The 20,085-nt window shown below is 43.0% G+C and overlaps 1 protein-coding gene across 4 annotated transcripts in view; it reads right to left on the reverse strand.

Annotated features, from left to right (window-relative positions):
• Nucleotides 1-3,580: 3,580 nt before the first annotated feature.
• Nucleotides 3,581-20,085, reverse strand: part of disp1 (dispatched homolog 1 (Drosophila)) — a 92,409-nt gene continuing 75,904 nt past the window's right edge. For all 4 annotated transcript variants that reach the window (XM_067571627.1, XM_067571628.1, XM_067571629.1 and 1 more), the window contains 8 exons: nt 12,456-12,485; nt 11,717-11,840; nt 10,981-11,108; nt 8,816-8,910; nt 8,360-8,457; nt 6,653-8,242; nt 6,157-6,420; nt 3,581-6,020 (listed from right to left, as the gene is read on the reverse strand). In XM_067571627.1, the coding sequence (XP_067427728.1) occupies nt 4,170-6,020; nt 6,157-6,420; nt 6,653-8,242; nt 8,360-8,457; nt 8,816-8,910; nt 10,981-11,108; nt 11,717-11,840; nt 12,456-12,485 (4,180 nt within the window). In that variant the 3' untranslated portion in view covers nt 3,581-4,169. The remainder of the gene's footprint in view (nt 6,021-6,156; nt 6,421-6,652; nt 8,243-8,359; nt 8,458-8,815; nt 8,911-10,980; nt 11,109-11,716; nt 11,841-12,455; nt 12,486-20,085) is intronic.

A 20,085-nucleotide genomic window follows, 5' to 3' on the forward strand; every position in this document is an offset into this window, starting at 1 on the left:
ACAAGCATAAAATGGGAAATGTGGTGAGTAAATTGGAAATGTTGCTTGGGGAACGCCCCTAAAAAAGGAGTAGAACAATGGTCAAGTGAAAGATTGATAGAAGAGAACAATTTATTTGATCAATTTATACCTAGTAAAGGAATTAATGTTTTGCTCTTTTTTTTATCAACTGATAGTAGGTTAAGGGAAATGTATAAGGCTTTACATTTCATTTTACAACTAAATAACTTAACAGTATTATTTATTGATGTGTTCATTTATATTTTTGACCTTGTCTGGTAACCGTTTACCACATTTTGTCATTTTCGGGGCTCCATAGATAAAAGGATTAATGTTGGAAAAAAACATTCAGTTCTTCCACTGATCAAACAAGTAGGGAAACCTATTTCATTTCTATTAATCTGGCCCAGTCCAGCGTCTCCACCGAAATCTAATTTGAAAAGTGGAAGCAAATGTTTACCTTGTAAACAAGCTCTCCAGCTCTGCGGCCTCCTCACGGTTATTTAAGGCTTGTGGAATATACTTAGAACAGACACACATGCTTCTGAGATTCTCCCTCGCAGGGAAATGTAATAAACCCTGCCCCATGGCCATAGCTAATATTTGACCTCTGTTTAAGCAAATATAATTACAGGGATGCTCACGCAAGCCTGAGGAGGGATCCTCTGAGGCAAGTGGGCTCATCTTCACTGCAGTGATTGAGCAGAGGAAGAGAATAAAGGCAGCCATGGGGAATCTGAGGCCGAGGGGAACACAAACTGATCTGTATGAGCCAAAATAAGATCTTTCCTTCAACACAGAAGCATCAAGCGAGTCCGGTGTGGGTGGTTTGCTTATGTAATGTATTTTATAGGGCATGTTTGTTTGTGGAAGTTTGTTTTGGGGTTAAGGGGCGTGACGGGGATGAGAGGAAAGAACCAGAATTACACAGCTAATGCATGGTGGTACTTTTCCTCCCTAAGGTCCCTCTGACATTTGAATGCATCCCTGAACTAAAGTAAAAGTGTTTTCAGGCTAGAGGGGCATTTCTGAATCATCCATTCATGTTCCGGCTGCTTTTCTGAGGCAGGGTTGTGGTAGAAACTAGTATTTTGCATCGAAACTAATGCCTTGTGATGAGTTAATCATGTTTCCACAGAGGCACTCCTTCTGCAACCACAATGTGAAAAGTGTCTGGGAAGCAAAATAAAACACTAAATTTGAAATGTCAAAGCAGCCCTTGAAGATAGTGTAAAGAGGATTGGCTCTGAAATTCCACATCAAAAGAAAAGCTACTGAAATTTGGGAGCTCTGAAGTAACTGCCTGCTTGATTTTAAACTAAAGCATGAACGCAACTAACACAGACGACTAAACCTCAGCTCAGTGCTCCACTGTGAATTCCCCTCTCTCCAAACACAGCCCCGTAACCCACTGTGAAACTACTGAGAGCAGATCAGCCTTCACATTCCACACTGGAGGGAATATGGGGTGCGCAAAAACGATCAGAGAGGATGACATCTTGTTTTCCCAACTGATCTCCGAGGAAACAGGTGTTTTCTGCACTTGGTAGGAATGGATTTAGTAGCAACCAGAAAGGGAGAGAGGATAAAGGGGTCAGGGGAGAAGGAAGATAGAAAAGGAGGGATATTATGTCTATGTCCATCACCTGTTTAGACAGACAACTCAATCAGGTCCTGTTTAAATTACAGCTCTGAAATGAGCACATATTTTAGCCAGCCTTCTCAGTTGTGTTTGTGTGGAAAAGCAGGGGGGAAAAAACAGTCCTCAGCAACCAGTTACAAAGAAATTTACTTCATCTCAGTTTGAAGACTGGCCTAACTGGACAACTACTATGTTTGAATTGATTAAACCTGCAATAACTGCCTTTTGGCCACTTGGGGGCAGCAGAACCCGAGCTGTGAATACAAACTGACATATTGCCTTTTAAAGGACTGTAGGATTTAGTGGCATCTAGTGGTGAGGTTGCAGATTGCAACCAACAGAATACCCCTCCCCCTCCTAAGCATGCAGGAGAAACTATGGTGGCCATGAAACTCGCAAAACTTGCGAAAGGCCCTCTTTAGAGCCAGTGTTTGGTTTGTCTGTTCTGGGCTACTGTAGAAACATGACAGTGCAACATGGTGGGCTCCATGGAAGGGGACCCGCTCCCTATGTAGATACAAAGGGCTAATTCTAAGGTAACAAAAACACAAGAATTTTTATTTTAAGGTGGTTATAATTAAAACATATTCATGAATATTATATTCCATTTCTGCCAAGTTCATTCTGCTAGATGCCACTAGATTCTACACAATGGAAATTTAACCATCTTAGCAGATAGTTGCCTATCTATTACCTCCATTTAAACAGGGAGGGTCAAGTGCTCTTTTAACCTTTTACACATATGGAACAACAATGGAGTAGTGTTTCTGGTCACCTGATGAATGTAAGTCCCATATTCACTCTTCTTTTACCATTTTTTGGTCTCCACTAACTCCTGACAGTAATATGTGGCTCTTTAGCTACAAAATATTCCACTTTCTTCTCTAGCTAGTTGCGATTGTCTGTCTGCAGTTTGGGGCTGGGCACATAATGTACAATGTGGTTTTGTTTTGGGGGGGTTTTATAGCTTTTTTGCTGAAAACAGCTGCCAAAACGATGCACCAAAACAGTAAAGTTGCAGGCCAGAGAACCAAACCAATGAGCTGAAAGACAATATAAACCTCCATAAAGCTGAGAGGAACTGCACAGTCCGGTGATAATTCTTTGTGGGCTTGTCTTTACAAAAGACCCCTACATACAGTACATGTAGTGATTTGATTCATTGTTATTGTAAAAATATTGATTATAGCTGCTTTAACTTTGAGTTCAAAAAGCTTCTGTGCCCCTTTAATATTCTGACGATAATTTGGAGAAAGCTAAACCGCAGCAATAAATAGGTGGAGACAGACAGAGCAGTCAGCAGGTTTTGTTCCAGTGTTGCCCTGGAAATATTACAAAAGAGTTATTCAAAATATATATTTGTTAGACAAGCAAAACCACTACTGATGGCAACTGGGTTGCTTTCTTAGTCTTTGTGCCAAAGTGTTGTCTCCCTATAATTAAAGCTGTCTGCCTCAGCAGGTCTAAGAGTTTAGAGTGCTTCTCTCAGTAGTTGATGTAATGCATGTAATGAGCCCCACAACACTTAAGCTTTCTTTACAGATTAATTTACCTGGTTCCTAAAATGATTTTATGATTTAAGTTTTATCTTTTTATGTAATTTCCAAATCCATATCCAAACTTCCCAGTTTCTGAGTAGAAACGCTGTTAATGGATTTGTGAAGATGAACTCTGTATCACAGATCATAATAAAATCTGGTTATTAATCTTGTGTGAACACCAGTCAGCCCAGCCCAGTTCAAATCCAGGCAATGACTGCAGGCCAGATGTAACAGATAGCAGTGAAGGCGCCAGCAGTTTGAGACAATGAAACAGGTGTACGCTGTTATGATTAAAGATATACCCTTTGTTGAATGGAGCCCCACCTCATTTTATGGTGGGAGCATGTGTGCGTATATCCAAAATGAGGAGAGCAGGAATTAGACAGCAACACAATAGTGATATAAAAGACATTTTAATCATACAGTACATCTTTTATCTGAGGCGTGTGGCGACTTGAACAGAAAAGCACACTGAGAATTTAACACGAGCTCCCACAAATACAAAAAGTGTCAGGCAATGATTTTTAACAGCTTGTAAAATGTGGCACATTTTTGTTATGGTTCATGTGATCGTATCTGACGACATATATTGATAATTACACACAATATCACATTATAGATACTGTACGATTTCCTGCCTGTGCAAATGGCTGCTGTATGAGTACATTTAACATTTAGTTAGCAACAGTTTAGGGTGTTTTTTGTGAGTTTCCCATGATGATAGCTTTAACAATAGTGTGTTTCACTGTACGATCAAACACCTAATCTGGCACGTGAAGAAGTGGTGAGTACAAAACAGAAACATGTAAACAGAACATATTTAGTGGGTGCGTGCTGTTTTATGAGACACATTGAGGCACTTGGTCAACAAACACATCCCAAACCTTGTATGATTGCACAGAGATGTTATATTGTCATTCCTTTTTTTTTTTTGGACATTTGCAATTTGTTCAGGATTGAGTTTCTGTTTAAACTAAAATATGTTGTCAACATAAGCTTTCAGAAGAGGGATTAGTGTTTATTGCAATAGGAGGCACGCTGGTTTCAGTTTTTGGCACGTTAAACTCTGAAGCTGAATTGCACTTCACTTTCAATGTCCTGTTAAAACAGTAGAGTTTCTTTGGAGAAGCGGAGGATGCCCGCTCTCTTCTGGAGTTCCGCTTGCACTTTTTGACATTTTCCTCCCGTGTGACGGGAATACTTTCAAGCTTCTCCTGGTTGCCAGGGATTTTACAACAAGCATCCATTTGCGTTGTTGTTTCTGTGGTTGAGGTGGACACATGGTTATCACCACAACAATGGTCACTGTCCCTCGCCTTCTGTCTTTCATGACTGGTTGTGTGTGGCGAGCCAAGTGAGGAGGAGGTGGGGGAGGGGCATTGAGTGTGAGGTTGTGTCAGGGCTGGGGTGCTGATATTTTGGCTACTATCGGGGTTTGAAGGACTCATTTCTGGGCTAGGATTATCTTCTTGTCCAGCAGATACAGAGCCAGTGACTGGACCAGGAGCTGGACTTGTGTCCTGGTTTGAAGTTGGGGCTGTGCATCTCAGTTCTCTGGCTGAACCTGCCTGCAGGCTTGCAGTGTGGACACAGTACTTCCTGAGATGGCAGCTATGGGTGGGACCTTGCCTGGGGGCCATTACTCTTCCCTGGGAGCAGTGGTGGAAATGGGCGGGGGGGCAGTGGACGTAGTGCATGCGGCATTCCATGTGTGTGTAGACGGGGTCCAGGTTTGAAGGCAACAGGCCTGCATTTTGTTTGCTCGGGTTGTTTCCTGAGAGGGGGAAGAGCTGAGGGGTCGGGGGGCAGGAAGGTGAGTCCTGGGGAGGCTGAGAACAGGAGTGGGGGGTCCACTGCTGTGGCAGTTGAGGAGTAGGGTCTCCACATGTGCAGTTGGTGTTTTGAGAGTACTGACACCTGGATGGTGTGCTGAGTGTGGCTACGAGCCCATTCTCAGGGCCACCTCTGCCAGCCTCAGATTTGCTTTTATAATGGATGTGTGAGTAAGGGGCGGTGTGGTGGTGAGAATGGACTCCATTGTAAAGCTGAGCACAAACCTCATGATCATCTCGAGGTTTATCTTCACTTTTCTGACTGGATGCCAGTGGCTCTAACTCATAACGCTCCACCTCCCCACCCCTGCTGTCCAGCTGGTACTTCCCCAGACCAGAGCTCTTCCCTTGTGGTGAGGCGCTTGTGGATGTGACCTCAGAGAAGGCCTGACACTGCAGCTTTTTGGGCAGCGGGATCTGGCCACAGGTCCCCTGGGGTCCCAGGCAGCGGCACATGCACTGAAAGAAGAAGGTGGCAAAGGCCCAGCTGATGCACATGATCAGCATCATGAAAGTGCCCAGCTGAGTGTAGGCTAATACGGTCGAGGGCATCATCATGGCCCCGGCAACAAAGGTGGTCAGTGCTGCCATGGCAATTGCAGAGCCCATGCGGCTGAGGGAGAAAATCACCTTTCCCTCGCGGTCGGGCTCTGGAGCGAGCCGGTACGCCACTCCGTAGTGGACGGCGAAGTCCACCGACAGCCCCACCGCAACAGAAATGGTAACTGACTCCAAGACATTCAGCTCCCAGCCCAGAAGCACCAGGGAGCCGACGGTGACAAATATGGTGCCGGCAATCGACAGAATGGCGTACAGACTGATGATCACATTCCAGGTAGTTAGGAGCATGACGCTGAAAGCCACAGCCACTGACAGCGCCATGGCAACCAGCGTACCATCTGACAGACTGTCTTGGAGGTCGTAGAACTCCAAGTTGCTGACGAACCAGCCGTGGCTGAGGCCTACTGGGGCATTGCGCAGCTCCTCCGTGATCCACATGTCCACCTAGAACAGAAATACAATCACAATCAGTAATGCTACCCTTATTTCACAAAGAGATTATATGTTATAATATGAAGCACAAAGCCACTACTAATGTCAAACAGGAAGATGCCAAAGTGCTTAATACTACTGGCCCTACCTCACGGTAGAACTGGTGCATCTTCTCATAGGCCAGCGTGAAGAGGTAGGTACTCTGGAACTCTAAAACTATGGCCCTGATGGTGTCATTGATGTCGAATCGAGGTCCGGGGGTCTTGCTGTCCAGATGATAGTTAGTACTCCGATCCAGCTCCATGATGGCTCTCTTGATGCACAATTCAAACACATCCTGCTTGTAGGGGAAGGTGGATTGACTGCAGCAGGGGTAGACGGACGCCTCTTCACAGTCCTGGTTCTCCATCCACTGTTAAAATCAGGTAAGTTAAAGTTGATTCAAGCCAGTGACACATAAATGCTTTTCAGTAACCCTAGATAATAGACTAGGGTGTAAATATCATGTTTCCTTTAAGCCACATTCAATTTCTGACCTTCCTTTTCTACATTTCTACTATAAAATGCATCATCAATTTAATACATACATGTACAGTATGTATGTACAGATTATATGTATATATTTGAGTCCCTGCAGTACTGACCTGCTTGAATGTCTCAATGAAGCAGCTGGTGAAGTCCTGCTCGTCTGACTGAAAGACAAAGCTCTGGTTTCTCAGCTTTTGACAGAAGTTGAGGATCCACAGCTGAGACGCTGGACTGGCAATGTTGAAGCTGCTATCCACCATCAGCTTTCCCTTATTTTTGGGATTAAGGGGGTCCCCGTTATCCACAGGAGTCACGCCCCAGATGATGGTGATCGGCATGTGGAGGTCCTCGCCGTGATGAACCCTCTCGAACATGAAAAGCTTCTTGTACTCTGCGTCATAGCGCTCAAAAGGGTGCGAGGAACGGAACACCTGAAACTCTGCCAGCTCCAGAGACGGGAGCTTCATCTTTGGGTTGACACAAACCACATACGCCCCACCGACTGTGATGGCAAGAAACCAGAATAGCCAGAGGTAACGTAGCTTGATGACGATGCAGGGCAGAACCTTCTCGAAGAAGATCCTAGATGCCTCGGAGACAGTAAACAGGCATTTGTTAGCCTTCTGGCACAAGCCTGCCCAGAACGTCCGGGTGCAGAAACCTCTTTGCTGTTGTGGGGGCTTGGAGCAGGGGAACACGTTTGGCAGGTAGCGTTCATGTAGCACCACCACAGCTGGGAGCCATGTCACCATGAGAATATAGTTGACCAAAATGGCAGTACCTGCATAGATGCCAAAACACCGAATAGCAGTGATGTTGCTTACATAGTTGGCATAAAAAGCTGCAGCAGTGGTGAAGCTGGTGACAAACATAGACAAGGCGGCATGCTGCAAGGTCACACCGACAGTCTCTGCTAGCTCAGCATGGGGTTTATCAAACTTGGTGTAGTTCCATACATCGCAAAGTACGAAGGCGTCGTCTGCACCAATGCCTACCAGGATGATGAGGGCTGTGAGGTTCATGAAGGGGAAGAACTCAAAGTTGAAGACCATACGGTACAGAAAATACGACACAATGAGTGAGCTGATGATGGCTATTATTGTCATCAGGGTGATGAAAACTGATCGTGTGTACACACACATGACCAGCAGGACAATTACTATGGCTATAGCAGGGTACACTGTGTCCGTGAGGAGGTAGTCCTGAAAGAGGTCGTGTTTAATGCCAAACTCGATCCCTGTGACTGTGGTGATGCCGTCTGATGAGTTCCAGTTCTCAAAATTGTCTAAATAAATGTTCATCATAGACTCTCCTTTCTCTGTGGGGGAGAAGAGCATGCTGTACTTGAGCACAGGTGGAGGGAAGTCCAGGCTCTTGGGACTGAGGAAGTCCTTGTCCACCAGGAAGTGAAGGATCTGATAGACAGCGTTGTACTTGGTGCACTTCCGGGGCACGCTGGCACACTTCAGCTGGTCTTTCCGTTTCAGGGCCATATCCCAGCAGTCGGGTGCCAGTGTGCCATTGTGGTAGTACTTGGCACACGAGCGTAGGATCTTGAGCGTGTGCGATACATCACGCTCCGTGATCTTCTGGCAGGACGACCTGTTGGTGAGGACGGCAATGTAGTTACCAAGTGTCCAGCTGGGGCAACAGGAGGCGTCGTTGGTGCGCTGGCAGAGGCTCCAGTAGTCGCGATGGGAACGCACCTGAGGACAGAAACAAATAATAAATATACAGATAAAGAGAATGAGTAGAAAGATAGACAGAAAGATATATGGCTACAGCTGTCCATGACTGAAGCTTGTACTGTTCCACATTCTTACCCTTGTGTTGTCCAGATTGCACATGGATTTGATGGCCTGAATATTCCACAAGTTCTTCCCCTCAGCTGATGTGAACACCAGTCTAGAGTAACTGTCACCTGCAAGAAACGAGGTTTACTTAGGGGGAAAACAATCTTTTCTGCATTAATAAAAGTTGGGAAAATATGAGATAGAAATAGAGACAATTAAAGCATCTGGCTGACACAAACCTCATGGAAACTGAAACAAGCCTTTACTAATATAAATGCAAAACATATGCAGCTAACCCTTGTCCTTATATGGGTGAAATGTGTGTTTTTAACAAACCAATATTTTTTCAGTTACTTTTCACTTTAATTCCAAGAATCATTTTGTTCGGTTGTGCAGGACTTTTCATGTCCTCTTTATCCATAATCAGGTCTAAAGTTAAACTAGTGTAATTCCTCAGTTCTTTCCAATCTGTTTTCAAAATCTTACCTGGCACATCACAGAAGAATTCTTTACTGAAGTCCCACTCTGCTTGTCGTTTCTCTCTGTCAAAGTGGTCCTCGGGCCATCTGGGCTCTTGGTGACTACAAAACAATAGAAAACAATAAATAACTGTCTACATGTCTTATATTTTATTACATCAGCCACAAAAGAACGGTTATAAAAAAAGGGAAAAAATGATGGGAACAGAAATGAACAAACCATATCAATGGTCTTTAGTTGACTGGCCAATTAAAATAAATAATTGTACCGAATTGTTTCCTGAGAGTTGGATACTGCTACTTAATGGACCCTTAATGAGCGACTAATGTAAAGTTGGCAGCAAATCTTTAGAAGAATGTTGGAACAAATTTTAGACAAATCATTATAATTGGTAAAATATTTTTTTTTTAAAAGCTTGAGAAGAAAATACCCCCTGGAAGAGGAAAAAGGGATCCAAACCCAGAAAGAACCAAGACAAAGGCAGTCAGTTGCGTGATTTCATAAATCACTAAATGGTGAACAGACATGTTGCTGTGTTTGAGACGACAAAGTCAGCTTGAATCAAAATGAAGGACGCAGATCTGAAGCTCGGTGATGAAATAAGCTGCAGTAATTGCTGCTCAAGCCTGCAAAATCAAGTGAAGGGCTCCCTTGCTGTGGGATACTGGTGCCATTATTATAATAATCATAATAGTGGTTCTGATTGAGCAAGGGGCTGAGGGGGGGCGACGTGCAGACAAGTCTTTGGAGTGTGTGCATGTATTGTGTGCGATTACGGTTCAGACAGGCCTTCTTTCTCTGTGTATGGTTTGTTTTTCTTTTTTTAGTCGCCACATCCTCTGTAGGAAGAGGAAGGCAGCGTAATCAGGTGGCTGTCAGGGAGAGACTGAGGGGTTGACAGACGGAGGGGATGAGGCAGGGAAGCTTGCTGACAGCAGCAGAGGCCTCTCGTACTCCGTGCGCGCATAAGCACACAATTACATCTGCAGACAGACACGTGGAACGAGACAAGAGAGAGAGGAAGACAAAGACGGCCACAGACGCTGCTGCGAAAGAAAGACAAGAGACGAACGCAGACGGGAAGATACGGGCTGCAGCTGAAAGGATCTATTTTCTAATCGGCGGAGTGGAGATGCAATTTTTAGAAATCTGACTAAGAGGGGTGTCAGCTCACTGCAATGTCAGTGTCATTCATCAAGAGTACTGCATCTATTGATACAAGTAGAAAAAAAAATAACATTTGAAAGTGAGCAGAAAGGCATGCGGAGTGAAAGCAGTCAGACAAACATGCAAAGGCCTGCTCTTGATTAGAGAACAGACTCCCGCTGACAGGAGACAGAAGATGACCTTGTGGATGGACAAATCTCTACTTGGCTCCCCTTTTCTTTCAGGAGAGGATTCAGACTTTTCAGCACGTCTGTTAGCAGTATCCTTCAACTCCTCTGTTTCCCCTCCATACCCCTCCCCCCTCCCTCCCTCTCATCACTACCTCAATACCCACCTCTGGCTCCCACCCCCCCCCCCCCCCCCCCCCCTTCAACCCTTCAGTGAGAGAAGCTAAATTTGTGCTGGCATAGAGAGAGGCTACATTTTAACAACCATACAAGAAAATCTGCCAAAGTTGTGGTTTTTGTTAGTAGCCCTGTTAATGTGTAAATAGCTTAACAACAAATTAACAAGCTTTTTTGTACTATGAGTAGTTCCATCAAGTATTTGAATTCAAAATAATCAATGAAGGTGCAGAGTTATTGTGAAATCTCATTTGTTATTTGTGGCCTCACTTCAAAAACTAGACAGACAAACCCCAATTCTGCTGTCTAAATTGTAAACTATTGTTCCTGAAGGTTGCGTTTTTCTGTTTTTATTGGAGAAATAATGTTATAATTATCTTTCAGAGACTTAAAATGAAACTTCTGTAGAATCTTCTCTCCGGATCATGACGGGAAGCTTTCCCACGCACCTTCTCCTGAGATGCTGCAGTACTTTAAGCTCATTGTCTGTGATTTGTTTTTTTGTTAAGCAACTGTACATCACAGTACACATTCAGAACTGGCTTCAGGACTCAACAACTGCCTGGTAAAACGTCTTTAACGCTTTCAAAAACAATGTTAAGAAAGTAGAATGTGCAGACAGTGTGAGACAGGTGTGTGTGTGTGTGTGTGTGAAGTTACTTTTTGGCCTGCTCGTCAGCATATTTGAAGGGGTAGTTGGCCAGTGTGGCTTTGTAGCCCGTGTTCTTCACCATGTTGTTCCATGTGACCAGCCGTTGGCCGATGGCTGTTCCCCGGGGCTCGAAACCCTTTTGAAGAGAAAGAAAGCAACGGAAAGTGAAAGTTATGAAATTTACTGCTTTCAGGATACAAAGTTATGATTTAAAATGACGCAAATGGACAATTTTAGTTGTCATACCGTAGCTGTCCGTTCGACTTGAAAGTAACATGCTTACTCACGGGAGAAAACGTCATAAATTACATTGAAACACTGCGCTGCTCGAGTTTGCTTGTTCCACCCAATGTGAGCTAATCAAAGCGTAGCGGGGAGGCAGTCAAACATATGTGCAACTGGATCGCTTTCAAAGTGTGCTGGGTTTTCAACATTACTCCGTTCACATAAAAAGAACCACACCTACACTGTATTCCAGGAAATCCAAATGGAACAGATGCTGTTCCTTAATACTAGTTGACCCTGTGAGACGTTTGCTACTCTTCTCATAAAACATCATGCACAAGGACACTAATGTTTTTAAAAAGCTTCTGGGCTGAAGCCATTTAGTTCTCCTTGTTGACTCCACAGATCCTCAGTGATTCAGATGTGGGATTAGCCTGGTTATTTGGATACTTTGTGTTGAAGGAGGGTTGATATAATAATCTATGAGCATTGAGCTGAGCATTATGAGTCTGTACTCACCAACAGTGGATCAGAGAAATCGGGCAGGTCAGGTACCAGGATGCCCACCAGGGCACACACGACGATGAGCACTGTGCACACGCCCAGCACCACCACTGGCCAATCAGCTATCAGCTCGGCATAGCTGCAAACAAAGAAGACTTAAATTAGTGACCTATACAACGAGATCTGTGACCACAGCTTACTCAGACCTTCAGTCCTGTATCAACCTCTCTCATAAGGTAAGTAAAATACATATTGTGTACTATATGCAGTCAAAAATATATGTTGAGTCATTCAAGACACAATGGAAAATATACAATCTAGTCTACTTTATCTTGTTTTGGAATATGACATTTGTTTAATTAGTATCAATGTTCGTAGGCATCTCTTTGTGTACAGAGTTTGCACTCATGATTTTGCCCCTCAAACCTCTCTGAAAGCCATGAAAAAGCTTGGATTGGGTTTGAGACGGCAGTTTAGTGCAGTGTAACTGGGAGATGTGGAGATTTCAAACCGCTGGTTAACAGAGGCCAGGTACAGAGAGAGAGAGAGACACACAACTCCCATCGATAACTCTGATGACTCACTACTGAGGAATGACGGCTCCACGGGAGCAGTGATGGATGGATGACAGATATAAAGGGAGGAGGTAGAGAAGGAGGAGGAGGAGGAGGAGGAGGAGGAGGAGGAGGAGTAGGAGGAGAGCTTTGCAATCCAGAACATCAACAGAGGAGAAACGGTTTTTGGCAGGTCTTACCTTTTAGGGAATCGAAAGGGCCGTGCAGGGCTGAAAAACAAAAAGAGGGAGATAAATCATGTTTACATTTTGAAGTCAAAGCAACATCCAATCGAAAACAGATTTGCCGAGACTCCGGAGGGAGAGCGGACATCTTTTCTTCATGATCCGCTGTCTTTTCTTTTTCCAGCGGGAGCACACACCTTCGGTACTGGACCACTGAAAACATTAAAACTGACATGGCTGTCAGAATCACTTTCCAGTGATCTTAGCATAATACTCTTTGCTCCGTTTTCAAATCCCTTTCAGATGTGTCTGACAACTTCACCAGTGTTTCCAATATACAATGTGCCACACACAGGCAACGTAGGACATCAGAAATAAACGTTTATTCTACAGATTGACATGAAACTGAAAATTCCTGCCTGGCTCAACCTGATCCTGAAGGATTCGACTCAAACCGAACCTGAAGGGAATAAAGCTGACAGTCGGCTTGAACCCAAATAAAACTTCAAATGTTCAGTAATAACTGTAAAACAACATTTTTGAATCTGATCCCATGAAGATACTTGAGAAATTACACTACAAGCTGACATAAACCTCTTGGATTACGGCTGTACAATCACACATTATTTTCTTACGTATCCTATCCTGTAATCAGGCGTCTTGATACTGAGGGATTTAACCCACACACACACACACACACACACACACACACACGAAAAAATACAGAAGCATTTGAAGACTTCAGCTGCTCAGGATCTATCTGGACTTCTCGTCAGCTCCTCCTGGGAGCGGTTGGGGAGCGTCCGGTATGCCGGGAGAAGCAAACGCCCCGGGTGGAGGGGAAGAGGAGGAAGTGGGAGAATCAGATATGGCCACCTGATCACAGCAGGGCTGCAGGAGATAAGTGAAATGGACTAAAGGGGTTTGGAGGAGATGGGAACTAGCATATGTGGAAGGAATGCAGAGGGAAGACAAGAGTTAACATCACATCTTGTGATGCGATGTTAAATCTGGACCTGGAAGGGGTTTGGTGTCCTTCTTAAGACATGTTAATTTATTGAGATTTGGCCTAATAAAGTGTCTTATTACGCACACTGAAGTTAATTGAAGGTGGTTTTTAATAGCTGGGGGTTTTAACGTTGATAAGGCAGAGGAGAGGGTTGAGTAAAGGAGGCTCAGGACTGTGACGTCTTCATTAATAAAAACCCGGATGACTCCCCCCTTCTGACAGAAGATAGAGGGAGCAGATGGGCACCTCCTTGGATTAAATTTTCAGACAAACCAAGTCAAAAAAGACTTTTGTAAAGACAAATGATCCGCTTTAAAAGCCTTAACTAAAAGCTAAAAGCATTTTAAATACATTTCATTGCATTGCTGACTATTCACATCACTACTGCAAAGAATGTGGCCTTCATTTACCCCCCCCTGAATGGCACACCGAGGAACAGGAAGTGAGCTACCGAGGTCGTCTTCTGCTGCAGCCAATCGGGTCATTAGCACGCAGGACGTTTACGCTGTGATTGAAGCAATCTGGCTGCAGGAGCCAGAGAGGTAGCCGTCGTATTTTTGCCTATTTTGACGTCAAAGTAAAATCTGCGGAATGTCATAATTAGTGGTAATGAGAAGCACAAATGAACTGGAGCTATTGGTGAGGGATTTTACTCCACGGGGGCGGGTTGTAGGAAGGCAGTAAATCCCTTTTTTGAGTTAACTGGACACATTAATATGACAGCCAGATGTCAAGTGGCACAGCTTTAAAGCACGGAAACAAACAGGGCATTGTTTTTTTTTTTGCTTTTGATATGCAAATGATATATTTCCTCAATAAAAATTAAAACATTAGAATCAGTTTTTGGTATTTTAACATTGGGAGTCTTGCCCATTCTCTCATATATTAAATTATTCATAGTAATGCAAATAACTTGAGTTCTTCCTAAGGTGGACTTTCCTTTCAACTTACAAAGTGACCTTTAACCTGGTTTAAACTAACAATGCCTAATGAAAACCACATTTCCCCTGCCCTTCTTTGAACTACTAGCCAAGGGAGAACTCTGTATTGCAAATGTAATTCTTTTCACTGTGTCTCTGTCTCTCTCTCTCTTGGCTTTCCATGTATGGCCTCGAACTGCAGACCTCAGGACAGAGATATGGCCCCGAAACAGAGGAGCCGCGTTATTGGAAATAGTTGGAATGGATTCATAAAAGCGCTTTAAGGCATATCTATTTGTCTGCTAAAGGTCTGTTTTGAATTTTTTGGTCCGCAGCACTCCAATACGAATCCGTTTCAGCAGATTGGAAAGACGACGTGCAGCATACCTGAGCCGGCCGTTTGGCACCGGACTTCAAATGACAAAAGCGAGATAGATCGAGAATCCATCAGGAGCAATAATTTATACCGTTCACAGAAAATTCAAGTGACATTTTCTGTAGCTTATGAAACAAAGCACCGTCACACCTTACGCGCATGAAAATAAAGGAAGGAGGCGAAGAAACAGCTGGGAGGGGAGGTGGGACGGCCGACGATTAGTAACAGAGGCTCTAAATTCTGCAGGATGACAACCGGCCCCTGTTGGGATTCCTCCCTGACTCTCTGATCACTTCAACTCATGAAGGCTGTAAAGCAAACTTAAAACTCTCTCTCTCTCTGTCTCCATCCAACTTTCTACCTCCTCACTCTTTCTTCCTCTGGCTTCTGCCACCTCTTTTATTTTCTTTCCCTCTCCCCCCGGCCCTGAGTAACCTTTCAGTGTTATTCTATTTACCAGAGGGAGAGTGTTTCTGGATCACTGGGCTAATTAATAAGGTAAACACAGACCGCCAGCCGCTCACTCAGCACTGTGCTGACAGAGGAGAGAAACAGAGAAGCAGTTGGGTGCTGAGTGTGTGTGTGTGTGTGTGAGTGAGGGTGAGCGGGTGTGTGTCTGTTTTGTGATTTTGGGCTGTCCGAGATGAGAGTCGACAACTGAGAGAGAGAAATGTCTTTGGGCGACGACCCAAAACCGTGGACCTAAACTGCACCGTTAGAGACGCACGACAGCGGTCGACGTAGCGCTTGAAACTAAGGTGTCGTCTCGTCTGAAGCGTTTATATCGATTCCGATTGGCTACGTTTGAAGGCGAGGTGAAAAGCCTTCCATCATACAGAGCGGCATGACGCGATATTTTCAATAAACGCAAAATCGTCTCTCCTTTAAGGCATTGATGGTGTTGCATTGAGTTCAAGCTCATATCCTGCAAACCTTTTCACCTGTCGGATGATTTTTCAGTTTCGGAAAGTTATAAAAGTTGTTGACGAAGTCCACCAATTCTTGGAAAGGTGTTCTTGCATGCTGTTAAACTATCTGACAAGCGTTTTGTTTGAAGCATACTGAGCCCTTTAGCAACTTAAAACAAACTATCAAAATTCTGACAGTGTTGGAAATGGGTTTATTGTAAGTTTGTGATTCTGCTAAAGAAAAAAAATCAAAAAGTTGAAGCGGTGATATGCAATAAAACTGCATATGGGAAAAGTATCTGTGTTTATATAGTAAACTAAGCCACATGCATTATTTGTATGTAGGAAACGTCCATCTCATTGGGTTTATATTCATATTTTTAGTGTACATTTGAAAAATTCTGTAAAGTTTTATCCATTTTCCAAGTTCAATATTGTGGAATCTCTGAATTTAATTCACAAAACTCAAAGTTTGTGATGCGAGTAAATGTGACTGTACATACCTGCGTATGAGTGTGTATGTGTGCCGCGGGGTTGAAGGTGAGGGTTCGGAGGCAGGGAGGGGGGGTGGGGGGTGGGGGGGGGCTAACTGTCAACAGACGGGCGGGTAAATATTTCATGAACAAGGACTTCAAGTCGGAGCAAGAGCAATTAGTGTCAGCCGTCAGACTGCTCGGTCCGCCTCGCCCTGATTAGTGCCTCGCTGGAACGCTGCACACAATTAGAGGCTGGACCTAGCCATGAAATAGGCCGAGGCTACCAGCGCTCCCATCTGAATGACATCATGAGACTAAGGCTAGTGCACTGTGCCTAATAAGTAGCGAGTATATTTATACAAAGACTCTTATAAATAAAAGCATAAAGCTAAGAGAGGTATTAACAGTCCTTAAAGTGAGCTTATGTGTATACGCTAGGATGACATTAATGAGACTGTAAACATTAAATGGGTCTATAGGGGGGGAAGGAAATAAAACTACATCAATGTCAATGCTTTGTGAAGTAGAAACAGTTCAATAAATAATTGTAATGTTTGAATGAGAACTGTTAAGTAGCCTATATTTGTATACAGACAATAAAGACCTTTTAAGTAGTAAAAGATAAGTGAGTTTTGTCAAACAAAAAGGCCTGAAAATGAATTAGCAGAGCAGTGTTTGTGCAAACAAGTCATAAAATCCAGCACAGCAAATAGCTTCACAGCTTTAACTCAATAGAAATAAGAGAAATACCAAACAAGACTGTCAGGAGAAGCGCTATAAAGCAAACACTGTGTATGGAAATGTTTCCAAAATGTTCTCAAATATGCTTTCTCTCACTGGCAAAAGAAATATAAAACATCATATTTCAGAGAAAACCAAATCTAAAGGGCGACGTGGCATGAAAAAGCAGCAATCAGTGTTGATAATAAGTTACAGGAAACCCCGCGTGCTCGGAGGTACGTTAGCTTCAGCGCTCACACGGTGTGATTCACAGGGCATCGTGTTTCTAACAGGCCTCCAATAAACACTGGAACAGGCCTGTGCTTTTTAAACACAAAGTTTAAATTGAGGTCAGCTGAGGACACTCTCTTCTCATTATCACATGAGTGAAACAGATCCAGAGACGTGGGACATGTCAACCGCAAGAAAGTGTAGTAAAGTGTAATAACTGCTGCTTTCTGGAAGTTTTCTTACACTTGTGCTTGTATCCACATGTGTTTTTTAAATGTTTTATTTAATTTGAGCCATGTCATGTCCATAATGTGAAGTCATAAACCACAAGCTACTATACAATCCCTCAAGGAAACTGCGATTTTGCGATTGCATTAATTAATACAAATTCAAGAAATCTCTGCAATATTTGTAGCTAAATGCAACTTTTCTGCATGAAACGGTCAAATCAACAGACCGCTTGTGATTTGGACCAGTGGATGTATTTTGTTGTGGTAACTTGTGTCATCGCAGCGCATTCAGGTGGAAGATGGACAAATCTCACCTGCCGACAATAATGATGTCATAGACCAAGCAAAACAATTCACAAATGTTCCCAGATGAGGTTTTCATTCAGTTAGTCAGAAGAATTCAAGTTGATGTTGTTCAGACAGCAGAGATGGACGTAATCTACCTCAAACATAAAAACGGGCACTTTGGAAATGAAACGTTTTTATGGATTTTTTTGAATAAAATACATTATTTTAATGGCGTTATTGACTGAGGTTATTTGTTCAGGTGAAAGTTTCTTTAATAAAGTCTCATAAATGGAACTTATGAGTATTTTCTTTTTTATATAACTTTGATGTTCAGAAAATAAATTTAAAAATTAACACTGAAATATAGTTTCTTTGACATTCAGTATGCTTTTTATTGAAGGAAGTGATTTCATATGACTCTTCATTGGTGGTAGTTTCTTTAAAAACGTTATTTTCCTTTGTTTGCAACTTTACTGCAAAAAGAGCACAAGCGTTGCAAACTATCACAATTTTTCAGAAAAATCGCTGCAAAAATCAATGATTTTTGATGCAATAACAAAAAAAAAACTGCAAAATCCTGGAAGGACTGGATAAATATGTTTTCATATCAAAATGTATATGTATGTCTATAGTGGTATATTGAAATCAAAGCAAATGAATCACCTTTAACGACATCTTTAGCTGTTCAACTACAACTATTTTACCAATTATTTTACTGTCTATATTATATTATTATTATTATCTTTGTTCTGCTGCAGTGAAAATCAATGTGTGTCTATGGTTTTTTTTTTTTTTTTTTGGATGACAGCATCCGCTGGCGAATGTGGCTGCACCTGCCATTCCCCGAAATTCTCGGGAGGTGAAATGCAGGCGCGCACAAATTCCAGACATACAGGCTGGATTTCAGCTCCGTAGCCAATAGTTACAAGCTGTCAGTCAGTGTGACGTCTTTATTACGGCTGTTCCTCACCTCATCTTTATGAGTTTGAGCTCAAAGACCCAAACCGTGCACAGGCAAGTGTGTGGAGCAGCTGGTGCAGAAACCTTCTGATAGATGTGCAAATAACTAGATTATTTTGGATCCTGTGCTAGCTATAGCCATTTATATGATTAGTACTTTATATCAAAAAGAAAAAAGACAGTCCGTAAGTGGTGGGGAATGCCAGCAGTAATCTACGTTCCAGACGAATGAATATGCCAGAAAACCTTCTTAACCTGCCAACCTTACACTGCATGGTTGAGCACGACTATAAGCGAGACAACTTTAAAGTGGGTTTGTGTGGTCTGAGAGAGCAGCGGCCTTTTCTAGAAGACCTGCTGCCCCAAAAGATCCTTCAGCGTGACAGACGCAAAGACCTGCACCGCAACAACAATAGAGCGACTTGGAAGTGTCTCATCCGCAGTGAATTCCCCTCTTTCAAGCCGAGACACCTTATTAAAACAAGATGAGTCACTTAGCTATCGTTTTACAAAAAAAAAAAAAAAAAGGTTTGTGTAAACTAAGAGTTTCACCCTGCATTAAAAAGCAAGAATGCATGTCTCGGCAAAGGCGTCACTTCTCACGAAAGAGACGATTTACCTACTGATGTTTCTGCTGACTGACGGTATGTGTATTAATACATAATAGCAGAAGACGTCTACATGTGATAAACACTATGTAGAGAATGTAAAACTGTGCTGCCAATACAAACTACATCTAAATTAAATGTCAGTACTTTGACGTCATGGTTTCATTTGAAATCCAGCGTATCGGAGCCAAAATAATGATAAACACGTCCCTGTTCTAACACTAAACTCCAACCCGTCCTCCATCCTCTGCTGACATATGATCGAATAAGCCAGTCTGGTTCTGGGCCACCATTCGGTCTTCTTCTTCTCAAGGCCTGCTTTTGATGTTCGGTATAATTTTTTTTCCACAGAGTTTTGGGGTTTTGGAGCAGCTTTGTGATATACAGACACCTGGTGTAGCTAACAGTTCCTCCAGCCTCATTTATCAATTGTAATTTTAAACAAAGATCAACTGTATCTCCTGCAAAGGAAATGGAACAAAGACGATATTAGTTGGTACTATGACCAAGATGATTTTGGGAAACCTGGCTCCAGTTGAGGCCCTTAGGCCAGGAGCCTTAATGATGATGGCTGAGTCAAAACCTGTCCTCCCCACTCTCTCAAAGAGAGACTGTATGTGTGTGTATGTGTGTGTGTCTATTAGTAAGGGAGAGTGCTGGGGGTGGAGGGGGGATCTGGAAAATTCCAAGTCAAGGTTCACAAAGTGCAGGAGAGGAAATAAAAGCACAGAAAAAAAAGTGGTACACAAGAAACTTGCTGTTTTTCCTCAACAGGAGTCGTTTCCTGGTTCTGTTAGTTTCAAGCAAACATCAACTTGAAGTGGGAAAATCTACACAGATGCATTACATACAGTACATGCATATACTATATATATTCCATTAGGAACAAACATCAGTCATTTAGATACTTTGCAAACAA

This window comes from Thunnus thynnus, chromosome 18 (genome assembly GCF_963924715.1).
Source record: "Thunnus thynnus chromosome 18, fThuThy2.1, whole genome shotgun sequence".
In the NCBI taxonomy this organism is placed as follows: Eukaryota; Metazoa; Chordata; class Actinopteri; order Scombriformes; family Scombridae; genus Thunnus; species Thunnus thynnus.